Consider the following 24,458-nt stretch of genomic DNA (forward strand, 5'->3'; position numbering starts at 1 on the left):
GGCAAGTGACAGACAATTTGGAAGGAGCATGAATTCATTGTTTGGTAAAAAGCAGATCAAACACACTGACAATACTTCAGTGAATCCAAAAATGTTGTTCAAACAAGATTTTTTTTGGTAAAAAAGTGAAGGTGCTTGGTGTAATCAGAATAGGTAATGTGATAAAAGTAAAAAAGAGTCAATACAAAGGAAAAGAACAGCTGCAGGAAATACTCTTTTAAGAACATGGAGTCACTGAAAATAGGAAACTGATGTTGACTGTGATTTGTACAGGTTAGGAAACTGTTGTCACGGTCCTCACAGTGAATGCAGCCCAACCAGTGCAAGACAAAGACTGTAAGGCATAAATAGGAAACACAGGCTGTTTCCCATAATCTTTATTTTATATGTAGTGGGAATTGTAGTGGGAGAGCTTGAATTTTGTTGATAGGAGATGATGTGGGAAAGCAAGATGAAAAAGTATATTGTCAGCCTTGGCTTAAGAAAATGTGCCAGAGGAAAGCAAACAGTAGAGAACATGCTGTAACAAGACCTTGTAAGAGCAAGGCTAGCAACAGAACAAACAGCGCTGAGGACACTTCCAAAACACCATTAATGCACACCTGAGAGGTGAGTGCTCAGTACCCATGTGCAGAAAAGAAGAGCAAACGTTGTTAAGCTTGACATTTAACTGCCAGGGTGAAAGCAAATCTGACAGTAATGAGAAGATGAAGGAAAGATGAAAGGTGCTTGGCTAGACCTTACTCCCCAGAGAAAAGCAAGGCTGTACCAAGGCAGATCTGAGTCTCAATTCCCACAAGTATTTTGAGAGAAATTAGCTTGGTTCAGGAAAAGTGGGGAAAAAAAGAAAAAAAGAGCAGATGTTCAGATCAGATAGAAATTATAATGGCTGTCAGCAAAAGGTCAGTTACTCTGAGTAATGCTGTACTGCAGATTTAAGAATATTCTCACTACTGTTTCCACTTTGGAATTTGTTTTATTTGCATTTCTTCTTGATCAGCATTTTGTTAACAATGTTCTGTATCTTTAGAAACCAGAATACATTTTAAATTGCAGTACACATCCAGAAATGAGACAGGTTGCATTTCATCCACCGAAGTGATGAAAATTTCATCAGGAACAGAGTATTATTTGGTTAAATACAATCAGCAGTTCAAACTAGCTGGGCTTATATCCTGTACATGCATTACGTTTGCACGAATTAGCAGAAACTGAGAACCCCAGTTTAGAACTTTGTCTTCCTTTTTTTCAGCAAGTATACAGACATGAGTAAATGCATTTCTTAAATATTGCAAAACCACAGTTAAAGTTTTAAATACTACACATTGCACAACAAGCTTTTATAGGGGAAGCTGCAGAAATAACTAAAATAAAGAACACATGGAAATAAATTACACATCAGCTAGTTGAAATGCTTTATAATTTCATAGAGTCTTATTAAGACCTTTTATAAAATGCTTATTTGATCTAATAATTAAAACACAACAAAAAAATAGGATTTTTTGCTATTGACTTGAACTGGAGTCAGATCAAACCCTTCACAGTCTCAAGGAAGTGTGATTTTATTATATCTCAATATCACTCTTTGGGTTAAAAGCTTTAACAAGCATCACTTATAATGTGATTACTGACATCACTTGAGACATTCATCAGTTTAAAGAAAAATCGCAACTAGTGCATAATTAATAATGTGAAGCCCAATTAAGTAAACTACCATCTCCTCCCCTTTTTTTTAGTCCAGAAAATGCCACTCAAAACCTGCAAGTCGTGTTTTTGATTAATTTCTACAGACTTTCAAGGACTTTCATTGTAGCTATTCCTTGGTAGAAAGAAGCATGAAATGAGAACAAGTGATTTAAGATGGCATGTTGTGATGAAGCCCCTTTTGTCACATTACATGCTATACCCATTTCATATTTTGAAGCTCTGTCAAGAGCCTCATGGCAGGTCTATACAAAAAAGTTGCTTGATGAATGTGTCAATTTACTATAGAGAGGAAACTCAAATTAGTCTCAGTGAGCAAGGAGACAGCCCATAGCAGGTTGGGTATTGTACATTCAAAACTTTTCTTAGTGCATGCTGACTTCTTAAACAGTTAAAGTTCTACTGAACATCACTAATAAAATCCCTTACTGCTTTAAGGCAAGGATGTTAATAAGTTAATGGACAGGACAGAGGACCATGTCACTGTTAACAGGCTGTCTAAGGATGTAAGTGAAATTGGGAGTACAGCAATACCTGTATTTCTAAAATTCTTTCTCTCTTCTTCAGCTTATTTAAACATTAAGCTTATGCACTGGATTTGCTTAATCTCTGTGTGTGTGTGTGCATGTGTGTGTGTGTTTAGGGGTGGGGGAGGGAATAGGCAGTTCAGATTTCTATGGGAATAGCAGTGAACTGCGATAACAAAACATGTACTTAAAGTTGAACAGAAACGTCAGACTTGTGAAGACTCCCTTACAGGCTCTAGTGTTGAACTCAGTTTTAAAAGTCCCATAAATCCTAATGGACAACGTATAAAATCCACAAAGATGTCCACGGCAAAACGACATGAATCAAGGAGGATTATATTCTATAAATCTGTACAGGATGGGCCATTCCGTTTCAGTACTACCCAGTGCCAGATTCAGGGGCAAACTCAAATGGGAAAATGTTGCTCATCTGCCAAGAAAAAAAAAAAGGAAATAGATTCGGGCAGGATGCTTCCTCCTTTTGTGTAATTACCTCTGCAAAAGATCTGCACAACTAACAGAGTCTCTGGCAATGCGACAAGAAAAAAGAAAATGCTTACCAAGTGTCTAAACAAAGTTCCCCTCCCCCACATTCGTCTTTGATTCTCACAGAATATCAGGAATGGTAGTGATGCCTGGAGTCTTAAACTTGCCCAAGGGCTATAAGTGATTCCCGGTAGTTAAACCAGCATGGTGCCCAGCTCTGCTCAGGGAATGACTTCCTCTCTCCATGCCTGAAGCAAAATCAGCTCAGCTACACTTAATTGGCTTCCAGCTGGTCAGAGCTCAGCAGCTGCCTCTGAGCTCTGCTCAGGGATTAACCTGTACAAGCTCAGGTCACTCACCCAGGGACCTAGGCTCCTCTTCAGCCCCATTATGGTGTGGGCTGGTGTCCAGAGCTTGGATGCCCTCCCAAGGATTCTGGAAGACCTTCCCCACAGGCACAGAAGCCTCATCTCAATGTATTTCTTTCCTAATGTAACAGGGAGAACAGCTGTACAATTTGCAAACTGTGTAATGACTTGGCAGGTTAGCCATGGGACCTTTGTTACAGTAATACCCTTAGGAACTGCAGAATAAGTTTACCAGGGTATCTAGAGAAAGGGCTGAAGATGAATAGAAGACCTTTTAATTCTTTCGGTATTATCACATGAGAAGCCATAAAGTATTTGCAACAAAGCTTGCTCTTTCCACACTAGGAAAATCAGTTTTTCATTAAATATCTACCTATCTTTGGAGTTCTTTTCTTTTAGAAAAAAAATCCACAAACAAGCCCTTTAAAACTTGGTTTGAAAACAGAGTTAAGGGACTGGCTCCACCTCTAGCTGAGTTAGGGATGGTTTGCAAGAATCAGTTCCACAAATGAGTTAAAAATAAAGTGGTGGCCGGAGAAGTGCTGCAAAAAAAATCAGGACTACAGGCTATTAAAAATACTTTTCCTGTTTCATAACAGGAACAGGCTAGCTGAGAACATTTACTTAAATTCTTCTTATGAGAATATTTATACTTGCGTTGGGATAATCCTTGTGGGGCTGATTTGGTTTGGGCCTTTAACGTGTTTAACGAGCTTTGTGTCAGTAAGAGACAAGTTATACTGGAGGCATGTTGTTTGAGCTGCTTGCATTTTTTTTCTGCTAAAAGAGATAATTTCTGCTCAATTTCCAAGTGAAATACCAAATTAGATAATTAGGGGAAAAACACATGTAGAAAATATAATTTAGCAAACGAGGAGAGTTTTAGCAAAATAATTTTTTAAAACTTAAGTATCTAACATTGCAGCTATTAACTTTATCTTAAGAAGTACTTACAAACCAAAGGAGACCAAGCAGTAGTAACACCTCCACAATATATAGAGGCTTTCGAATACACCATTTGTTTTTTCTGTAAATGAGAACCTTATGTTTAGCACATACTGTAGTTTCCCTGTGGATGCACAGCAAGAAAAGACAAAACAAACAGCTACAAAGTGTTTTTGAGCAGTGTTCAAGATGATACATTGCCTGTTTGAAATGACATATTTGTACATTGCAGGGTAGGGCTGGTATCCACCTGTCCTTTATAATTTGAAAGTCTGTGTTGGTTTATTTTAGCTGTGCTCCATGTAAGACAGGGCTATTTTGAAGCCTTTTGGGGAGGGCAAGAAAAATATCACTGAAGTAACCATCCAGCATGAAATTTTAAGTGTTCGGAATGGAAACTCAGATGATTTCCGTCTCAAAGCCCATTTGGTCATCCTTTACTGGGAACTGCTTTTAAATACTCTTCCACTGCTATGGCAGAAACTTCTCCATACCAGCTCTGGAGCCAGATGTGTTCAATGTTCATTTTCATGAAGAACCACTCATAGCTGCGAGGCCATTTTCTTACCACTGGATGCCTGGAAGGACAAAGAAAATAAAATTAAAAAAAATGTGCCAAAGCATAAGCATTATCTGCTTTTTTTTCTGTAGTGTAGCATGCTCAGCTAGAGTGAAACCTGAGATCTGACATCCACCACCATTCATCTTCTTTGCCCTCCCTTGCAGTAAGGTTTATGATCTTTAACACCCCAGTCTGAAGAGAAGTGCACCAAAGGCAGCCAGTGAACACCACCTCCACCCGTTGCAGAACCCCATCTCTAAAGGCAGATGTTGTTTGAAAAACAGTTAGGAGAGATTCTCTGAATGTGTCTCAGGGTTGTGCTTGTATCTGTTTGAAGGAAGCAGTATTCTGAAAATATGTTTTTGGTAGCAGTTGTTGTGGTTCAGCAAGAGAGCTAATAGCACTGGTTAGCGAGCGGAGCACAGCCTCTTTGAGTCTGCTACAGGCTTCTCATCCTGTATTTCTGTCTCATTTCTTGGGCCTGCCCTTACAGACAGCTCAAAGAGACCCTACTTGCCAGCAATGGTAGGTGTAGATGTCTGGTCCCCAAGCCCCGGTGAGTATATCTGCAGAGGATGCTGTGGGATGCTCAGCAGAGGTGCATGGAGCAGATAGTACAATTTGAGTCATGGTGCTCATGGGAGCGTAGGGTAAAGCAGTGCAAGTCCAGGCAGGGTTGGCCCAGCACTCCTTTGTCCCTGCAGAGGAGATGGTTAGTTTGGCAACCTCTGGGCTGAGCTGGGGTTTCCTACCATTTTCGGAGTTATCCTTTTGAGCACCCATGACTGTGGCATTGGGCAGTGGCTCCAGCTGCTGCTGGCGTTGGATGGGGTGAGCTGCAGCAACCCCCACGAAGTCATTCTGGCTCTTGCTCCCAGCATCTGCTGCCAAGGTGCTAGTGGACTCTGGCTCACAGAGGAATGTGATTACTGCAAAGTTAGTAAAAAATGGCTTGTGTGCCAATACAGCCCCTGTCTATCCCTGGTCCCATTTTTGTTGTTGATGGGACACTTATTACAGCTTTTGTAGCAGTTGTTGTGGAATGTCAGGAGAGGTGTTAAAACTTGTGAGCTCTACTCTGCAAACAGGCGAGATCCCAAAGGCAGCAGAGCTCTGCTTTGTCTCTGAGTAGGGGGCTGTGACTGAAAAGCACTACCTGTCCTAAGATGGGGAAGGTAGCAAATACTCTTCGAGCCAGGTGAAATATTTTCATAATTCCCAGATTATAAACCATGTGCCTTAGTAGAATCCAACACTACTGACTAATTGCATTTCCATATTTTCGTTACCTCAAGAGTTAAAAGGAGGCTGCACAGCTCTGCCTGTCATTCCAAGCCACACAAGAGCCAACATGCTTCATGGCCCCAAGGTAAAGATCAGGATTGTTACTTCTCAGATTTTCTGTACCAAACAGCCACATCAAACCTGCGGGTTGCACTCTATTTACGTGCCTGTTACATACAGACCTGGAAAACATTGCTTGCTTGGCGAATTCCACTTCCTCTGGAGGCACCATGACCATCTGTCCCATGAGAGTCAGCCTGGCACACCTTGGATCCTCCGGATCAATTAAATTTTTTCTGTACACAGAGAAAAACTCTTATGTGTAATAGTTTGGTTTCTTTTTTAAGGGTTTTGGGGAAATACGAATTCCTGCTTGCATATAAAAAGCTGCAATATTTTGTCAAGCCTTGCAGGTCTTCTCTACACCCAGCTATAATATTCAGTAGGGCTGTTGAAGGAATACTCACCTGGAGGAGACCTCTGTTGTAGGGATTTGCTTAATCGTAATTTATACTCTTAAAAATATATTAATATATGTTAGAGTGTAAAAAATGTGAAAATGGCTGTTTGCCCAGATACATGTACAGACCTGAACTCAGGATTCTGAAGAGAATTATTGATATGGTTAATCTGTGCCTGTGCTTACAAAATAAGCATATGTGTGTGTATTTGTATGTAAAACATAAGGTCTTTTCCTTGTGCCTGCCTTGGAAATTCAATCTCTGTTCACTTTTTACCCATTTTTCAACTGCTTTACACCAAAGGGACAAGGTCTATTAAAAAAAATTCCCCAGCTGCTTTCATCCTTCAGAACAGAAGGTACTTGTGTCTCTTTGGCTCTTTCTATACAGTAATAATAAATAACTCCCATTAGTAGCTGTGTGGCAACTGCTGACTCTTGACATATATAATACAAGGTTATAAATCAGAAGTAAATTGACCAGTCAAAATAAAAAGTTGTATGAAAAGACTGCGAAGGCCTGATCCTGGTAAGTGCTGAGCATCCCTAAGTCCCATTGCCAGCAGTCTGAGACTGTCTCCCCACACAAGAACATAAGCCTGAAAAAATACATTAGGACATGAAGACTGCATTTCTTCTTCTCTGTGTTTTAATCAGAAGCAGCAAATCACAGTAAATTGCATCTCATCTGAGTGCGAATTTGCTTAAAGATCTCGGCTTGAGCCCTTTAGCCTTAACTGCATGCAATCTGCAATTTTTGTTGTTGTTATAATTCTCGATATGTGTCTGTTGCATGCAGGAAACATATGGGCGTCCTCCCGCAGCTAATTTAACACCTGCAGATTCCCCCCCAGATGGTTATGAAAGACTGTGTAGCTCACTGGATTAAGTATCTGCTTTTACAGATTGGCACATGAACACAGAGACAGGCAAGGAAGTATAGCGAGCTCATGGGTACTCAGCTATGCCCAGGAAGCACATGGCACCATCTGTACCCTGAGCTCCAAAGAGCCATTTGCATTCACATCATCTCTGAGATGTTTATTCAGCATCCTGTTCAGTCTGGAGCAGCGTTGTCTGAATGCGATGTTCAGCTTAACGACCTCTGGACAAACTGTTAGTCGTACTCCTTTCCCTCCATCATGGGAGGTACAGAAGCTGCCAAAAATCAAGCTTAAACTCTCAGTTCACATCAATAACTAATTTTCTCTAGTACATATTTTTTATTATTACGAAATAATAGATTAATTGTGTTCTGAGTACCTGAAAATGTGCATTCCCTGCCCTGGCACTGGGTTTATTTCTGACTGTATATTCAGAGTACAAACTTGTCTACCTGGTCACCTTGGCATGCTGTAGATCCTCAACACTAACTCCTACTGTGTGCTAAAGGTCCAAGTCTCCCAGCTGGCTTACAGAGGACATCCTGTCCCTTAGCGGCAAAGCTCCATGCCCCAGGGACATCTGTAGTTCTTGGCATTTCTGTTGCATAGGCTTTGGGTCTTGTATGGCAGTTCAGCGTCCATGGTCCAAGGAGAAGCTCACTCACCAAACATGAATAAATATAGGTGAATACAATGTCTGCAGCTATAGAGAGAGGAGCTGAATCGTACAGACAAAGGGTGTCTGCCGAGCCCCTGCATACCCAGCAGACAGCAGATTCATGCTCTTGCAATGGTTGGCCCTGCATAGCAGAGACTTAAAGTCCATTTGAAGTTATCTCCTGATCCATTGTTATCACTTGTGCTTAATCTCAATACTTCATCAACAGCTCTACATACCTTTACAGATTTAACAAGATTATTTTTAAAGACATGGAAGGGACTTCACAATAGCAAAATATCAGTTCAGAAGTTTGCTTTAAACTACTAACTATGTATGTGTGTGTGTGGAAACATTTCCTCCAGAACCTAACAGTACCATAAAACATCTGAAGAGCTGGGAAAAGCAGGCATATCTGCAAATGCCTTTCTTGGGTATAGCTCCTAGGTAAGACATTGTTAATTACTTTCAGAGAGGAATTAGAAAGGGATTGCTATTAAATGACATCTGCATTTCACAGAATGGATCAAGGCAATGCATTTGGGTGTGATCAGGAGCAGTGAGGGATTTTGGTTTGTCACCTCAAATTACAGTCATTTGCTCCTTTTGTACAAGTACCAGTTTATTCTAAAAGCCTGTATATTGATTTTGAATAGACAATAGACCTGATGTTGCTGTGATTAAACAATGACCCTGTCTGCCTTTGCTGAGATGGTTTTGCCTGATAGGACTGGTGTCAGGTGTGACTCTTAACTGATTTACAGAAAAAACGGCTCTCCGCATGTCTGGCTGACAACAAACCCCACTCACTGTGCATACATATCTGGAATGGTTTTATTTCTGCTGTTTTTTTTTTCTTTTTTTTCCTGGCTCCTTCTTCTGTTTGCAGTTTTCTCTATGTTCTTCTCTCATCAGTCAGGGTATAACTCTAATTGATACATACAATACTATCCTTCCCAGTTAAAGTTATTCAAACTGAATTTTGCATATTGGAATAATATTCTGGAGGGTCAGTTTGTTTTTCTGGGAAGTGAAACAAACAAATTATTTATTAAGATTACGTTAAATGAAGTTCTGCAAGAGCTGAACAGGGCAATGATACATTTGAGTTGAGTACTCTGTGTTATTTTTATACTTTTTTGGCTTTGCTTTTACTGCTGCCTCTTATCATAGGTTTTCTGTTTCAGAATAGGAACTTGGTATTCTAATCTTACATTATAGCATTAGAGTATTTTTTTTTATCAAAGGAGCCCTTCATATTCTGAAGTAAATCTGTTTCTGCATAGTTTGGCGTAGTATTTCCTTAATAATGCATGATTACTTTTATACTTTCTGAACTACAAAAAAATCAGTAAGCTTAGAGCTACCACTTCTACCTTGATTGTGAACAGGTCTTGAATTTTCACTGGTGTTACTGGTGCAACTAATGTAAATATGGCTTATGCTTCCTGGTAGTAAAGGAATATAGATAGGGATATACCTCATATTTTTACTAAAAATAATAAAGGTAAAATTGGGATAAATCAGTATTCCTCCCTCACATCCATAGAGGTCTAGTCATGCATTCACTAGTAATTTCTTGCCTTCTGTATAAATAAACACATATTCAGCTTTCAGTCCTTGGGTTCCCTTTACCTTTGCTGGCACAAGAACTTGTAGGTGCAGAGGAGTGGCTTTATATAACACTTGTGCACTGCTGACTAAGGCTGAAGGGGAGGCAAAGCCATGGGGAGAGACAATGACACTGTCTCTCTGTCGAGGAAACCTGAGGTGGCTTGTCAGGCCCTGTCTTTACCAGAATCAGATTCTCTGCCTCCCTGGAGAGGATTTCATGAAGTCTATGATAAAATGCAAACTGAGGTGAAGAGAAAGGAAAGAACTCTGGAAGGAGACCAAGCAATAGGGAACACATTTATTTTTTTATGCTTATGTAAAACACGTATCTTGTTGCAGAAATTTAAGAAAGCCAGATTAAAATGGAAGAGATTCAGTTTATACATTTTATAAGAACACAGCGCATTAAAAGAGATTATCTTAGTTATTCATCTGATTTATGAAAAGAGAACTGATTGTCTCCATTCCTCTGTTTATGGTAAGCAAACTAGGTATGCAAAGTTTAACCCAGTCCAGGCAGCTGTCTATTTCAAGTATGCGAGATGAGAGTATGAGCCTTTAAAAGGTTCTAGCCTTACTGAGCTTAAGAAGAAGTCTATGTCCAAGCGAAATATATTTCCCAACAGCAATGCAATGCCATGAAGTGCATTGCTGATGAACATGTCAGCCTTATTTTGCTGCATACCACTTCTGCACTATCTGGGTCATGGTTCAAGAGTGGTTCAGAGTAAACAGTGCCACCTACTCATTAAATAGTTTATTACACTAGCAATCTCTTGGATTTTAATTAGAAGGCTCCCATACAACAACTAGCCAAGTCCAAATCTAATGAGCTCATGTTCGGGCTGATGTAGTTATACCGGCACACAAGGCGAAGATGTTGGGACTTTGTTAGAATTCCCTTTTGCAGCTGAGATCTCTGCTTTGACTGATGATGCTCTGTCCCCTGGTTTCTGACCAAAAAATATCCCTGAGTATTATCTTCATTCTCAGCCCCTGCAGTCTGTTACTGAGTTGAAATGGATCTGGCACATATCAGCAGTAAAGGCAAAACAGGAATTTGGGAGGCATTTGGGAAGAAGAGTCAGGAAGGCAGGGAGGGTTCAGTAATGCTCCAGGAACTACGGGAGGGAGCAGGGGTCTATGGAGAGGAATCTCAGTTTTTCTTTTTTCCCCTAGCTTCCTTTTTCCCCACAAAGGAGCTGCCATTCTTCTTCTCCACCCCCTTGAGGAGATATGGCCTTCCATCCTCCCTGTCAGGATATATAAATCCTTTCCATCTCCCCTGAACATAGTTCTCCCTGGTCTGTGAGGAAGCACTGCTTTCACCCCTCTATTTCTTGAACAGAATGGAAAAGAAAAAAGTTGGAAAACAGCTTTCTGCTGTTGCAGAAAAGGGGTGTCACAGATCAACAAGAAAGCCCTAGAGAACAGTTTTTCTACATTTTCTTCTACTTAAGAGCATGCAGCTCATGCATGGCATAAGGGCAACAGCTGCCTCCATGCATCCTAGCCTTCCTGCAGCAGCAGCAGCAGCCATTCAGTCATGCAATTAGGAGGTGGGGACTGGCTGCTGGAACCACTCATCCCTGTCACCTCCTAGGGACTAAAGGCAGGCACCCTGTCACCCTGTGTAGGGCTTCTGTTTGCCTAGCCCCAAACTGGGCATGAGGCTCAGAGTTCTTTTCTAGTATATATGATACATCATAGGACTTTTTGGTTCCCTAAAATCTACAGAAAGGAAGGGAGGAAATGCTGTAACCCCGGAGAATTATGGTAAAGTGCATGTAATTTTGATTAATAAATGTGATTAATTTTGAAAAGCAAGTTATCCTCCTCATACATTTCATTTGCTTACCACTAACTACCAGAGTCTCTGAAGCAGAAATAATGTATTGGTGCTGCTAATCTGCATGGCCTGAACGTCAAACAAAATCTCTTTTGAAAGCAATTTTATAATCTGAAAAGCTGTTGCTGGCCTTCAGCTGGATATGGCTGAGCAGTTTTGCCCTGCCCTGCTTTGATTTTGACAAGAATTTCTTTATCAGCCGCGTCTAAGAGCCAGCAAAGATAGCTAAAAGACATCTTTGCTTTTGCTTTTGGAAGAGCAGTCTTCTGTTCTGAATCTGAAGTCAGGCTCTGGAGCTGAAGAGCATCAGTACAGTGGCTGTTCTGCATGTCAGTGAACCTGTATTCATAGTATACCTGGTTTTGTGTTTTAAATAATTTCAGTCTTCCAAGAAGGTAATCCTTCCTAGGATGTTTTAATAAGAATTTGTAAGTGAAGCCAATCTGTTAGTCTGTCTTCATTGGCAATAACAGCTCATTTCTTTGGCCGAACTCTGTGTGTCAGACAGGAAACTCTTATATAGTTTAACCATAGACAATTCACAGGGAAAAAAAAAAAAAAGAATCACAGCAACTATTTCTGTAAACAGAGTCAGAGAAACACATACTACTTCACTAGAAATGGCTTTGGGGAAGTTGGTTATTTAAGAATACAGGAAAAAAACAGTAATTTAGAGCTATATTGTGTACATTGGGTCATGATGATAGTAGGTTTCATATTTGAGTTTCTAACTTGGTATCTTCCTGATTTTTTTAAATACAGACTTTTCAGGAACAGCTACTGACATAATTATTTGCATATGACTGAAAAGGGCCAATATAAATACCAGAACTATAAATGTGTCTGCACCACAGGACCAGGAGGTGGATCTTAAAAACTGAGGGATGTCTGGATTTAGCCTTTGTCTTCTGCATGCGTCATTTCTCTTTGCATGAAGATGCACCACCAAATTTGTTACATTCATCCTTCTATTAACAGACAACAACTCTACAAATCCAGAGATGGCTACGTGTTGGATGGCCAACTGACATCTCAAAAGTTGTCTGCCACCCATGGAAAGCTTATTGTCTATCGGGATTGCACAGGAATGAAGTTAGCAGTTTATGCATGCTGCCTATCAGCAGGGATCCTAACCCACCAAATTACTCTCCTCTTACCATGGCTTGGTGGTACCTAGAAGTGCTGGAGATGCTCAGTGCCTTCCATCAGCCTTTTCAGTGCAGAGTTTAGGAAACCTACTGAGCCAGCTTACATCCACTGAACACATCTGCCTGATTGTGCTGATCTGCTGCCTCGAACAGTAGATGAAGCATGGTGGGTAAAATGGCTATGACGGCCATCCCTGATGCAAGTCATACACCAGGAGAGGAACCTGGGTCCCTCAAAATCACTCACAGTCTGCACTGTGGATTGGAAATACCGTCCTCCAAACTAACAGCAAAGGAAAACAAATGCATGAACTGACCCCAAAGCTCATTGCTTTTCTTTCTTTTTCCCCTTGAGTGAAAACCAGTTCATGGCAGCTGTGTAACCGCTCCTTCTCAAAGAAAGCTGCAGTTGGTCCCTACAAATGTGCTGAACCTGATGTCAAGGAGGCGATACACGTTTAAAATTAATTGCCTGTTTTCCAGACTGCAGCTGTAATGAGGCAGGCCTGGGAGCTTACTTGGAAAGAGAGATACTTTGAGCAGCCTGTGTGTTGGGAAATGTGTTTAGAACAATAGCTGCTCTATTCTTTAATGTCAGGCTCAGTCTTGCTCTCTCTGAAAGCTATAAGAATGAGTGAGACTCACTCTTTTCAGCCTGTCTGTGGCATAGACATGCCAGCTTAGTCTATTTATAGACCTGAATCATTTAATTTTTCTTGTCTCTTATCCATTTATCAGCCTTCAGATCAAATGCAATGTAGTGGCTAACGAATGTTTTCTGTAGCCTGGCCATCAGACAGCCTTCTCAGAGAAGTGCAGCCCGTCTCCCTCTGGGAAATGGCAATCTCTAGGTCAGAGATGAGGAATCCAGACTGTAGCTGCAACATTATTATGTCTTGCAATTAGTGCCTATTCAGATGCATCACAGCTCTCTTTCTTTCATTATTAAATGTTATTTCTCTTATTAGTTTAGCCTTTTCAGATTTTCTCTCCAGCTGATTAAACATTAAGGCTTGAGTACCAAAAAGGCCACTCTCTATTCCTCACATCCCTGAGAGCGAAAATATTTATTGTCATGGTTTGAAATTTGAGTCTGTTCTGAAACAAAAGAAATGAAATCTGCTACTAAATAAATTTAATATCAAACTGATGTACATGCACACAAGTCACTTGATACTCATTAGATACAAGAAGACTATTGAAATGTCAGCTGTATTTTCTTTCTAAAGGCCAGAGATTTCTTTTGCATGCAATAGGTCAGAAGGATTTTTCACCAGAGTGCCAGACACTCCCAGGAGCATTGACTACAGGCATCGACCAGCTTTCACATTTATTTTAATCCTTACAACTCACAGTAGGTTAATAATGAAATACTAATAAAATTCTACATGAAAACAAGCTACAAATACATTGCTGGCTGACAAGGACGTGAACTTTCTCATGCAGAGCTAAATTCATTTAATTATTTTGTATAATTATTTTGAAGCCAAAACAATTATGACATCCTTAACGAAGAAAATTTTTGGTGTTAAAACCATCGAGAAATGACACATTCATTTGGGAAGAAAACCTCATGGATACCACTGTAGTACTGGCAGAACCTGAGGTCTTATCTCTCATACAGTGCAAGTAAAGAAGAGGAAGAAGCCTGTCAGACAAAAACTGAGCCACCACATAAATCTCTGTCCCAAGGAAGCCATGTGCAGCTTGCACGGCCCAGCCTGGCTGTCTCATCAGGTAAAGCACACCCTGAAAGTGTGCTTGGGCTACACAACACAGGTAGTGAGTTAGCTGTGTTACCAGCAGCACACCCAGTGCTGCAGGCAGTGCTGGGGACAGGCAACCCCAAACACTTGCACCAGGGCCCAGACACCCTTGCTGTTTTCTTCATGATCGTGCTGCCCACAGAAACCCTTTCTGTGAGGTAATGGTAGGATGCTTCACAGGACTGCAGTTTAAGATGTTGCTAACTTGGAATGTAAAAATCATCCATCGGTTGCTAATTTAAAATGTAAATTCATTTCTGACCCTAGTTACAGAGGGAAAGGAAAGAATAACATTAAAGTTTCAGTGCTGACACGCTTCCTGACTGTGAGACATCCCCAAAGCTTGCTCATATTTTCCTAGTTATGGGCAAACAAACAAACTGCAGCTCAATAAATGCCCCACCTTTTCATTCCATGTATCGCTTGTTCTTTGCACTAATGCCAACCAACATCTGTTCCAGATGAGAACTCCAGAAATAATGAAAACAAATGGAATCTAAGAACAAAATAAATAAATAATGCTAGAAACACTGATTAGACTCTGAATCTTCGTACTCAATTTGGTAGTAAGCTCAATATTCAGAGTATAGTCACATGCTGAAATAGGGATGTCCTGTTTTCCTCCACCTTCTCCTTTCCCCCTCCTTTGCATTCCTCTGGCTCTTGGATCCAAGTTACTAACCCCGCAGAAATCTAATTAAAAAAAGGGAAGAGGTTTCTGCTGGGTCACTGAGCTAAAACAGACTCACCATATGGTCAGCTGAAGGGAGGGGTGGGATTGCATGGCCAGGAGCAGTAGTGGCCATGGGAAGAAAGGGAGAAAGACTGGCATAAAACCTTATTCTTGTCATTGGGTTAAATTTCTTCAGATTTATGTTTCAACTCAGGGTCAGGCAAAGCCCAGAGCTGATGGAGACTGCGGAGGCCACAGCACATCATGGTGACTGGTGGAGAGGAGGGGAGAGTAGGGATGTGGCAACTAGTAATGAGTTTGGCTTAAGCTGTCTTGGAAGTCCAGGTTTAGCTCCCTGGTGGTGCCCACAGAGCTCTTGTCAGAAAGCAAGATATCAGGCTGCAGAGGGGACAAAAAAGTCAGGTGGCAGAATCCAAACTGCAAGACAAACAGCAGCACATTCTGGCACTTGGAACAAAAAGGGTAGTGGTTTAGCTGGGAAATTAATAGTTACTTAGTTGAAAACAAGCAAATAAATATTCTCAAAGGGTTGTGATATATATGAATTTAATATTTCTACAAATCATGTAGCATTTCTCTTTAGCTGCTGAGTTGGCACTTTCCAAACAGGTAGATCAGGTGGTGATGTTACTAAAACATAAAAGATAAAGACTTCCAAGAGTGGATGTTTAAAGTCAGGGATAAAAGGCCACACTTAAGTGCCTGACTGGGTGTGTAGTTTTCAGAAGTGTAAACAGGCCATAAATGGCAGGACATGAGGCTTAACGTACATTTTTAAGCATTTGGTCTAGATATTCAGATCACTTTTTGTTTGAAAATGCTTTGTAAGCAGCAGTAAGTTCCATTAGCCTGTTAGGAAATAACAGATACATTTACTTAAATTTGAAATTAATGCAAAATATTTAATGAAACAATTTTAAGGATCAAGCAGAATCATTCTGGTCCTAACTTCACCACTCTGATGACCTTCTCAAGCATTCGAAGTCAAACTGCCCTAACAAATGTTGTGACAGAAAGTTCCTATCGGGTGTTTGATATTGCAAGAGGAAGCCCTGATTTCCATTCAATGAGAATGTGATGTAAGTCTTAAATCACTTGTACTGCTTAGGACTAAGAAACATTTCATTTTGCCATCATATAACTCTTAAGAAAACAGACAGCGTGTTCTGGAGGCAAATACAAACAAGTGCAACCATAATGTGCTTTATATTTGCCATTCACTCCTTTTTCCAGTGGTGTTCTCAGCTAGCGGGCTCGAGAGGTGGGATCATACCTAAGGTAATCATCAGCTGGGGAAATCTGGGATCCAGTTCTTAAGATAAACCCCTCCTCCCCCAAAAGGAACCTTAAGTTGGGGTAAAAGCTTTCAATCCCATTTCTTTCTGAAGCAGCCTGTAGTTTCCTGTTCTTCTCCCTCTCTCTAAGCTTAAGATCTGCCTTGGTAACAGTGCCCTGTCTGACACAATTTTGATGTCACGTACCTTGTCACATAAAGAGGCCTTTGGAAATAATGCTTCACACAAGAGTGACCCAGTCAAGTTTGCTACGTGTTTGACTGTAAACAAACATATGGCAGAGATATGTCTTTTTCAAGGAGACAAGCATGGAGGGGAAAACTGAATCATTGTCAAGTTTATTTACATACATTTTACACATGTAAAGCTTCAGTGATATGGAATTTATTCATTGTACATATGATTAGGAAGAAAGAAGTCAACTTACTACTATCTCTGGAGAGACAAACCTGGGGCCGGCTGTAGACGAGTAAATCTCAGACCTGGCTTCCTGAATGTAGGATGTTGTTTACTGACTGTTTATGATATGCAAGGTGCCAAAAATTTGTGATGATACCATATTCAATCACATCCTCTGAAGAGGTGGAAATAAGACTCAGTGGCATGGTCCTGAGTATATAACTAGTGAACTGGGAGCCTGAGGTTCCCGTATAGACTCTGGAGAACTAAAGCTCTTGTCAAGGAAACCAGCAGGGCCTACAGAGCTGTTCAGCAGAGCAGAGGTACCTGCCTTAACGTGACTTGGATACCCCCTGAAATAATATGGGCTTTATTGACTAGATCACCACGGGCTATATAATGGGATCTTGAACACATAGATTTTATCTGACACCTTCAAGAAGAGATTACAATGTAGGTATGTTACTGTGCAAGCTGAAAGCCACTGCAGCTCTGGATGGTACAGTGTACTTCAATGACACTTCTTTTCTTTACCATGCTTTACTGGGACAGCCTACTGCAAAACAAAGCTAAGGAGGAGCTTATGGCTGATGGTGAGAGCCAAAAATAAATGTGAGGCACTGAAGGTGGTGACCCAGCATTTTGTCCTGAGGACTTTGTTCTCACTGTAGGTGGTAGTAGGCAGATAAAACTCTGTTACCTGCAGAAATTTCCATCTGCCTCTGGCAGGGTCAGAGAAGCCATGGGATTCTTCAGGAGATCTGCCACAGTGTTATCCTTTGGTGTCACATAAAAGAAAGGGATTCCAGTGCTGTTATTGACAGGACCATCACTTAGAAGTAAACAGTTCCCATAGGGCATGCCTTGGATCTGCAAAATTCAAATAAGCAACTGGTTATATCTTTGCATATGGACAGTTTACATTGTCCCGATTCCCTGAAGGGCTCTAGCAGAGAGGACAGTAACCCCTCATTGCCCAGTCTCACACTCTCTGTTGTCATCATGAGTAAGACAGACTTTCTTCTATCTTAGATAAATCATGCATCTACAAAAATACATCTCTCCTCTATTTCTTCTGTCCATGACACTACATAGTACATTTTCTCTTCCACCAAATAAGAAAATGTTTAAGTGCATTAAAATCAATGTCATCAGCATCAAGAAATGTTTACTCCAAAATTTGCCACTAATTTTCCCTCCCATTTTGACCTTGGTTTGCAACGTGATTGCACTGGTTTGCCCAGAGAGAGGGGAAGGTGTTTTACCAAGAGTTGTGTTTAAAGTCAAGCTGGACATCAGCTCTACTGCCTGGGTAGGAACACCAGCTATATGCAGGGGTGGGGGATGAGGTGTGTGTGTCTCAGCCCCCAGCCCAGCCAGAATAAACCTTCCTCCCACATGCAAGGACGGACACGCAGGGGCCAAGGTTTCAAAAAGTTTTCTTCCATACTCTGACCTGTGTCCGCACACTGGATATAACACAAGCAAAAATATTCCTGCCCAGTAGTAACACACATTAATATTCTCTGTAATGATTTGTACTCCTGCTATGATTTTTCATACCATTATAAATCACAATGACAGATACTTACTAAATTACTATTTTTTTCATGTCTTTGGAGATTTCTTTCCTCGTGGTCAATTACATGTTAAATAGTAAAATTATGAGTCAACACAACAATTCAATGTAACTGGTAAATCCTTAGCACTAAAATCAAATTAAGCGTGAATAGCTAATAAGAAACCCCTGGATGATATCACCTGGATTGCATCCTTTCTCATTTTTACTGTTCATATGCGTTTAAAATTTTAATGCTTATAACTGGACCTTGTTAGCATTCCTTAGAAGTAATGCAGCTTTAATGCAGCTACGTGACTTAGAAATTAAAAATATCTGTTTATTATTAAGAGTGAAAAAAAAATTAGTAGTTTGTCAGTAATATTGCAGGACATTTCTCCACCGCCTAAAATGCTCAGTCTGTCACGCATGGTTAATGTTAAAGTGGATTCTCAAAAAGAACTGAGATCGCAGGGAGCATAACTCACCATTCACAGCAGCAACACTCTCTCACCAATTGCAAATTTTATCATGAATCTGATTTTTCTGTATTACTTCTGTGTTGTAACTAGAGACAGCTAACTGCAGACTTCATGATGGTTGTCATTTCACTGAGGGTTTCTGGTGAAACCAGAAGAATCAAGATCATACGTTTTAATAGGAATTCTCACAAACTGATGTAGAGTTGCGCGTCGTTTATGCATACCTATATATTTATTTAATGGTATATTTTTTTAACGTGTTGCTTTGTATTTCACAATAATATAAAAGGCCCCTAAGTCAGTCAAGCTTTCTGAAGATTGATTCAGCACAGGAAGGACATCAGTCTGTTAGAGTGAGTCCAGAGGAGGCTACAAAGATGATTAGAGGGCTGGAGCACTTCCATATGAGGACAGCAGGGAGTTACTGTTGTTCAGCCTGGAGAAGAGAAGGCTCTGAGGAGAACTTATAGCAACCTTACAGTACTTAAAGGGGGCTACAGGAAAGCTTGGGAGGGGCTCTTTATCAGGGAGTGCAGTGATAGGATGAAGAGTAACGGTTTTAAGCTGAAAGAGGGGAGATTTAGATTAGATATTAGGAAGACATTTTTTTACTGTGAAGTTGGTGAGGCACTGGTACAGGTTGCCCAGGGAAGCTGTGGCTGCCCCGTCCCTGGAGGTGTTCAAGGCCAGGTTGGATGGGGCCTTGGGAGGTGTCCCTGCCCATCTCAGGGGGGTTGGAACTGGATGATCTTTGAGGTTCCTTCTAACACAAACTGTTCTATGATTCTATGAAAATTAATGTGCTAACTTTGCCTGTCTTTTAAATTATATGTTAATCAATCTGTGAGAGCTTTCAAGAAAATTTGAAGGTGTATTTATTCATCCTTTTTTTTTTCTTTTGTCTGAGTAGTATTGGATGCTGTGTCTAATTCCAAACTTTCATTTTAAAAATGGAAATACTGAAACACTCATGACGGTTTCTCCAGCACAGCCCAGTTATTTTGCTTAATGCTGCTGGCAGAGAAATCACACTTTAAGCTACTATAGCTTGACCACTGCGGGATGGACAGTTTTAGTAGTAGCCGAGCTGGCTTTTCTTCTTCTCCCTCTCTCCCGTTTCCCCAGGTAACGGCCAGAGCCCAGAGCAGGTGCAGGAACCTCGGGCCCCGCTCACCCCCTGCAGTAGGCTGGATGGTGCAAACACCCATCCCTGGCAAGCAGGAATGAAAGAAATCTGGTTAAAGATTTTGCTTTTCCTGTGCCTTTCTGGTGATACTGAAAATGCTGGCAAATAAAACTCTCTAAGATGCATTTCAGAGTTTCAGAAAGGGAGCATCCTTTATCAGGCCTGGGTACCGCGAAGGAGCGATCCCCATCAGTCGTGTGCAGCGAGACAAGAGCTGGGGACAGAATATATTTCCCCCTTACCTGTATATGGATAAATCATAGAATCATAGAATAACCAGGTTGGAAGAGACCCACCGGATCATCGAGTCCAACCATTCCTATCAAACACTAAACCATGCCCCTTAGCACCTCATCCACCCGTGCCTTAAACACCTCCAGGGAAGGAGAATCAACCACCTCCCTGGGCAGCCTGTTCCAGTGCCCAATGACCCTTTCTGTGAAAAACTTTCTCCTAATGTCCAGCCTAAATCTCCCCTGGTGGAGCTTGAGGCCATTCCCTCTTGTCCTGTGCCCTGTCACTTGGGAGAAGAGGCCAGCACCCTCCTCTCTACAACCTCCTTTCAGGTAGTTGTAGAGAGCAATGAGGTCTCCCCTCAGCCTCCTCACTCAAATGTTCCCAGAATCTTATGCATATTGTAGTAATTTCCAAGGTCTGATTTTAATGTTATTATAAAACTTTGCACCAGTCAAAACTCTTTCTAATTCGGGGCTTTGCATTTGAAATAGAAAGAAAACTCCATGACAGGAGAAGAGACACCTATTGGGCACAGATCATACCGAACACAAGACGTTATCACCTTCAAGTGGCTGGAAAAAAAACACACTTTACAAAAAACAAAACGGGCTATGGGAGGGACATTCTTTCTTTCAAACCCCCACAAGTGAACGATGGAGCTCCCGGCGCTCGGCATCCCGCGGCATCCCGGGCTCCCGTACCTTTCCTCGCGCCGCCCGCGTCGCCACGAAGCCCCAGGTGTTGTAACGGGCGAGGTACCGGGCGGTGCCGGCGCTTCCCGGCGCCCCGACGCCCTCCCGGGGGTAGGAGAACATCCCGGAGGGCGCGGCCGCCCGCCCCGCCGGCCTCCCCGCCGGCCCGGAGCCGAGCGCCGCGTCCTCCCGGTGCGCCGAGGCCGGGTAGCTCCGCTTCCAGAGCCCGCCCGGCTCCTCCAGCAGCGCCGGCAGCGCCTCCTCGGTGGAAGAGCTGTGCAGCTCGTCGGCCGCCGCTCCTTCCTCGGGCAGCGGCCACGACACCGAGCTGACCACCACGTAGCCCGCGGCGCCGCCGCACAGCAGCGCCGGCAGCCACCAGCAAGCCCGCAGCCACCGCCTCGGCGACATCTTCTGCGGCGCCGCCGCGGCTCCCCCTCCCGGCGCTCCCGCCGCAGCCTCACGCCTTCCTTCCCTGCCCTCTCTCCCTCCCTCCCTCTCTTCCTCCCTCCCTCCTCCCTCCCTCTCTCCCATTCTCCCTCTCTCCCTCCTTCCACACCCCGGCGGTACCCGGCCTGTGGGGTTTTCCCGCTGCTGCCCGCGGAGTTCAGCCCCTCTCGGCCCCGCTGCCCCGCAGGGGTGACCCCCGGGGTTATAGTCATAGGAGGGCTTGGGTTGGAGGGGACCTCAAAGCCCATCCAGTTCCAACCCCCCTGCGACACCTCCCACCCGATCGGGCTGCCCAAGATCCCGTCCAACCTGGCCCTGAACACCTCCAGGCATGGGGCAGCCACAGCTTCCCTGGGCAACCTGTGCCAGTGCCTCACCGCTCTCATTGTGAAGAAATTCTTCCTTACGTCTAGTCTAAATCTGCCCACAAGCCTTTGTGAACAGTCCCTCCCCAGCTTTCCTGTAGCCCCTTCAGGTACTGGAAGGTCACTATAATGTCTCCTTGGAGCCCTCTCCTCCAGGCTGAACAACCCCAAATCTCCCCTCTTTCAGCTTAAAACTATTACCCATCATCCAAAAACTGCATTCCCTGAAAAAGAGCCCCTACCTGGCTTTCCTGTAAGGCCCTCTTTAAGTACTGGAAGGCTGCTGTAAGGTCTCCCCTGAGCCCTCTCCTCCCCTCCCCTCCCCTTCCCTCCCCTCCCCTTCATGGCCCTCCTCTGGACTCACTCTAGCAGATCCATGTCCTTCCTGGGCTGAGGACTCCAGAACTGAACACAGTACTCCAGGTGAGTACTTACGTCAGGTGAGACTCCAGGTGTCACAAGAGTAAAGAAAGGGGTGGAATCATCTCCATCAGCCTCCTGGTCACACTTCTTCTCATGCTGCCCAGGACAGAGTTGTCTTTCTGGGTTGCAAGCATACATTACCAGCTCATGTTGAGCTTCTCATCCACCAGCACCCCCAAATCCTTCTCTTCAGGGCTGCTCTCAACCCATTGTCTGGCCTGTGTTTCCATGTCATTTGCTGGGGATTTGTGTGGCTGCTGGACCGTCTTAGTCAGGTGTGCAGCCAGGCAGGTACTTCACAAAATAATTCTCCATATGTACTGCAAAACCAGGTACATGAAACCAGCAAGGTGGAAGCAGTGCAATCTCTACATTTATTATGGTAGAAAAGGGAGAATCCATGAGGAAACACCCCCATGTGAATACTCGCATTGCAGGGAAAGCTTCCTGAAAGGAAGTTGTGGAGGCGAGGGAGCTGGCCTCTTCTCCCTAGTGACAGATGTTAGGATGAGAGGGAATGGCCTCAAGCTCCACCAGGGTACGTTCAGGCTGGACATTAGGAAAAAATTTTTCACAGAAAGGGTCGTTGGGCACTGGAACAGGCTGCCCAGGGAGGTGGTTGAGTCACCTTCCCTGGAGGTGTTTAAGGCACGGGTGAACGAGATGCTGAGGGTCATGGTTTAGTGTTTGATAGGAATGGTTGGACTCGATGTTCCGGTGGATCTTTTCCAACCTGGTGATTCTATGATTCTGTGATGCTATGATTTGGTCACTGGGGTTGGGCAACAGCAAGGCCTCAATTCCTAGAAAGGCAGACCTCATTAGTTGTGGTTTTCATTTTGTGGGATTCATTTTGACATGTAAGTATGTGGAGCTGCGATTAAATTATATGTTTCCCAGGCAAGTTTTTAATTAGGCAAAGATTTGAATATGTATTTGAGTTTTTATCAATGGCCCTGTTTAGTAAAGGCGCTTTTGCATCCCTGCCTCTTGTCTATTCTTGGCAGTAGACTCCTTCAATATGGCAGCACAAACTTATAATTCTTTAAAATATATGCTTGTAAACTTCCATTGCATTCATGCATATTATTTAAGGAGTACAGGTTCGATAGGATATGGGAGGAATGAATTTCACAGGAGCCTTTGCCTTTTGCAAATACAATTACATCTAATATACCTTTCTTTTCCATAGCTGTGAAGAGCAAGTCACAAGATCGGTCTGCCGTTACACCTACTGCTTAATTGCTCCATGAGAATATGCTGCATATCTAATCTAGAATATAAACTTCTATTTATAAAAGTGGACTGAAGTACTGAGTATTTTTAGTTTATATTTTTCCTAGGCCCTCTGTTTTGTTTTTTAGCTTCACCGTAAAAAAATGCGAAGGAATAGTGAAAATGCTTATAATGAGCCTTAAGGCCCAAATGAATTTTTCAGACTGTGAAGATACTTCAGAGTATGTAATTTCACCACCAAACTCTGAATCTTATCAGCAAAATGGAATACATGACTAGCTTTTCCTTTAGCACATGGCTCTGTCTACATCTACTAAAATACTACCGTTTTGAATATTGATTCCTACTTCATTGCTTGAGCTGAGATAGAAAAATGTAGATGCAAGTGGAAAATAAATGTAGATTTGCAAAACTGAAATGAGTGAAAGCTTGCTCAGCTCCTGACGACTGCTTTTCTCTGCTTCAGGAAATATCCCTTCTTAAAATAATGAAGAAGTTGTCCCTTCCTGAAGTAACGACCAGGCCCAGTCAACTCCCTGTAGACAAGCTCTTTACAAATATTGAAAAACCTAGTTTCCTGGTGTTTCAGGGAATTCCTTCATGAGGTCTGGTGCACGTGAGAGACAAATTTCATAGACTGCATTTACTAGTTAATACAAATTTATTCCAGGGTTTCTATTTATAGAGTCTTTGCTTGTACTTTGCTTACAGAACAAGTTCAAACAACCTGGTTTCTGACATAAACACATCAATAACATTACATACAACTTATTGTATTTTGGCTAATACAATTAAATGTGATACTCTTGTATCCTGTAAAAGTGGGAAACAAAGCAAGATTTTTCAAAACATAAAAATTACTGTTGAGTTCTATATGCAATAAAGTTTAAACACTGCGCTGTAGACACAATGCAGCATTGACACAGTCATTCATCTATTCTGCATCTTCCAAATAAGTTTACTACAATGACTTCAGATAGGCCTTCAGCTTTACTGATGACAAAAAAATACAAGAAATAGTTAAAAACAAGCCACAAATGTTGCGCCTTTTTCTTCAGAAGTTTTATTCATATAAAGTCAAATAAGAAAATCATATGACAGCTTAAAATAATTGTGTGGCTAGCACAGTTCTGCATTTAGTATTTCCAGAAAAAGATCTTAAATTTAAGAGAATGAAAACAGTTTT

General features: G+C 42.1%; 1 protein-coding gene across 1 annotated transcript; it reads right to left on the reverse strand.

Moving 5' to 3' along the window:
• Positions 1-862: 862 nt before the first annotated feature.
• On the reverse strand, positions 863-21,220 carry CREG2 (cellular repressor of E1A stimulated genes 2). Its single transcript, XM_069877074.1, has 4 exons — positions 20,808-21,220; positions 17,344-17,513; positions 6,059-6,172; positions 863-4,608 (listed from the first exon to the last, which is right to left on the reverse strand). The coding sequence occupies exons 1-4, from the start codon at positions 21,207-21,209 to the stop codon at positions 4,461-4,463; spliced, it is 834 nt and encodes a 277-aa protein (XP_069733175.1). The 5' UTR covers positions 21,210-21,220; the 3' UTR covers positions 863-4,460.
• Positions 21,221-24,458: the final 3,238 nt, after the last annotated feature.

Source organism: Phaenicophaeus curvirostris, chromosome 1 (assembly GCF_032191515.1).
Source record: "Phaenicophaeus curvirostris isolate KB17595 chromosome 1, BPBGC_Pcur_1.0, whole genome shotgun sequence".
Taxonomy (NCBI): Eukaryota; Metazoa; Chordata; class Aves; order Cuculiformes; family Cuculidae; genus Phaenicophaeus; species Phaenicophaeus curvirostris.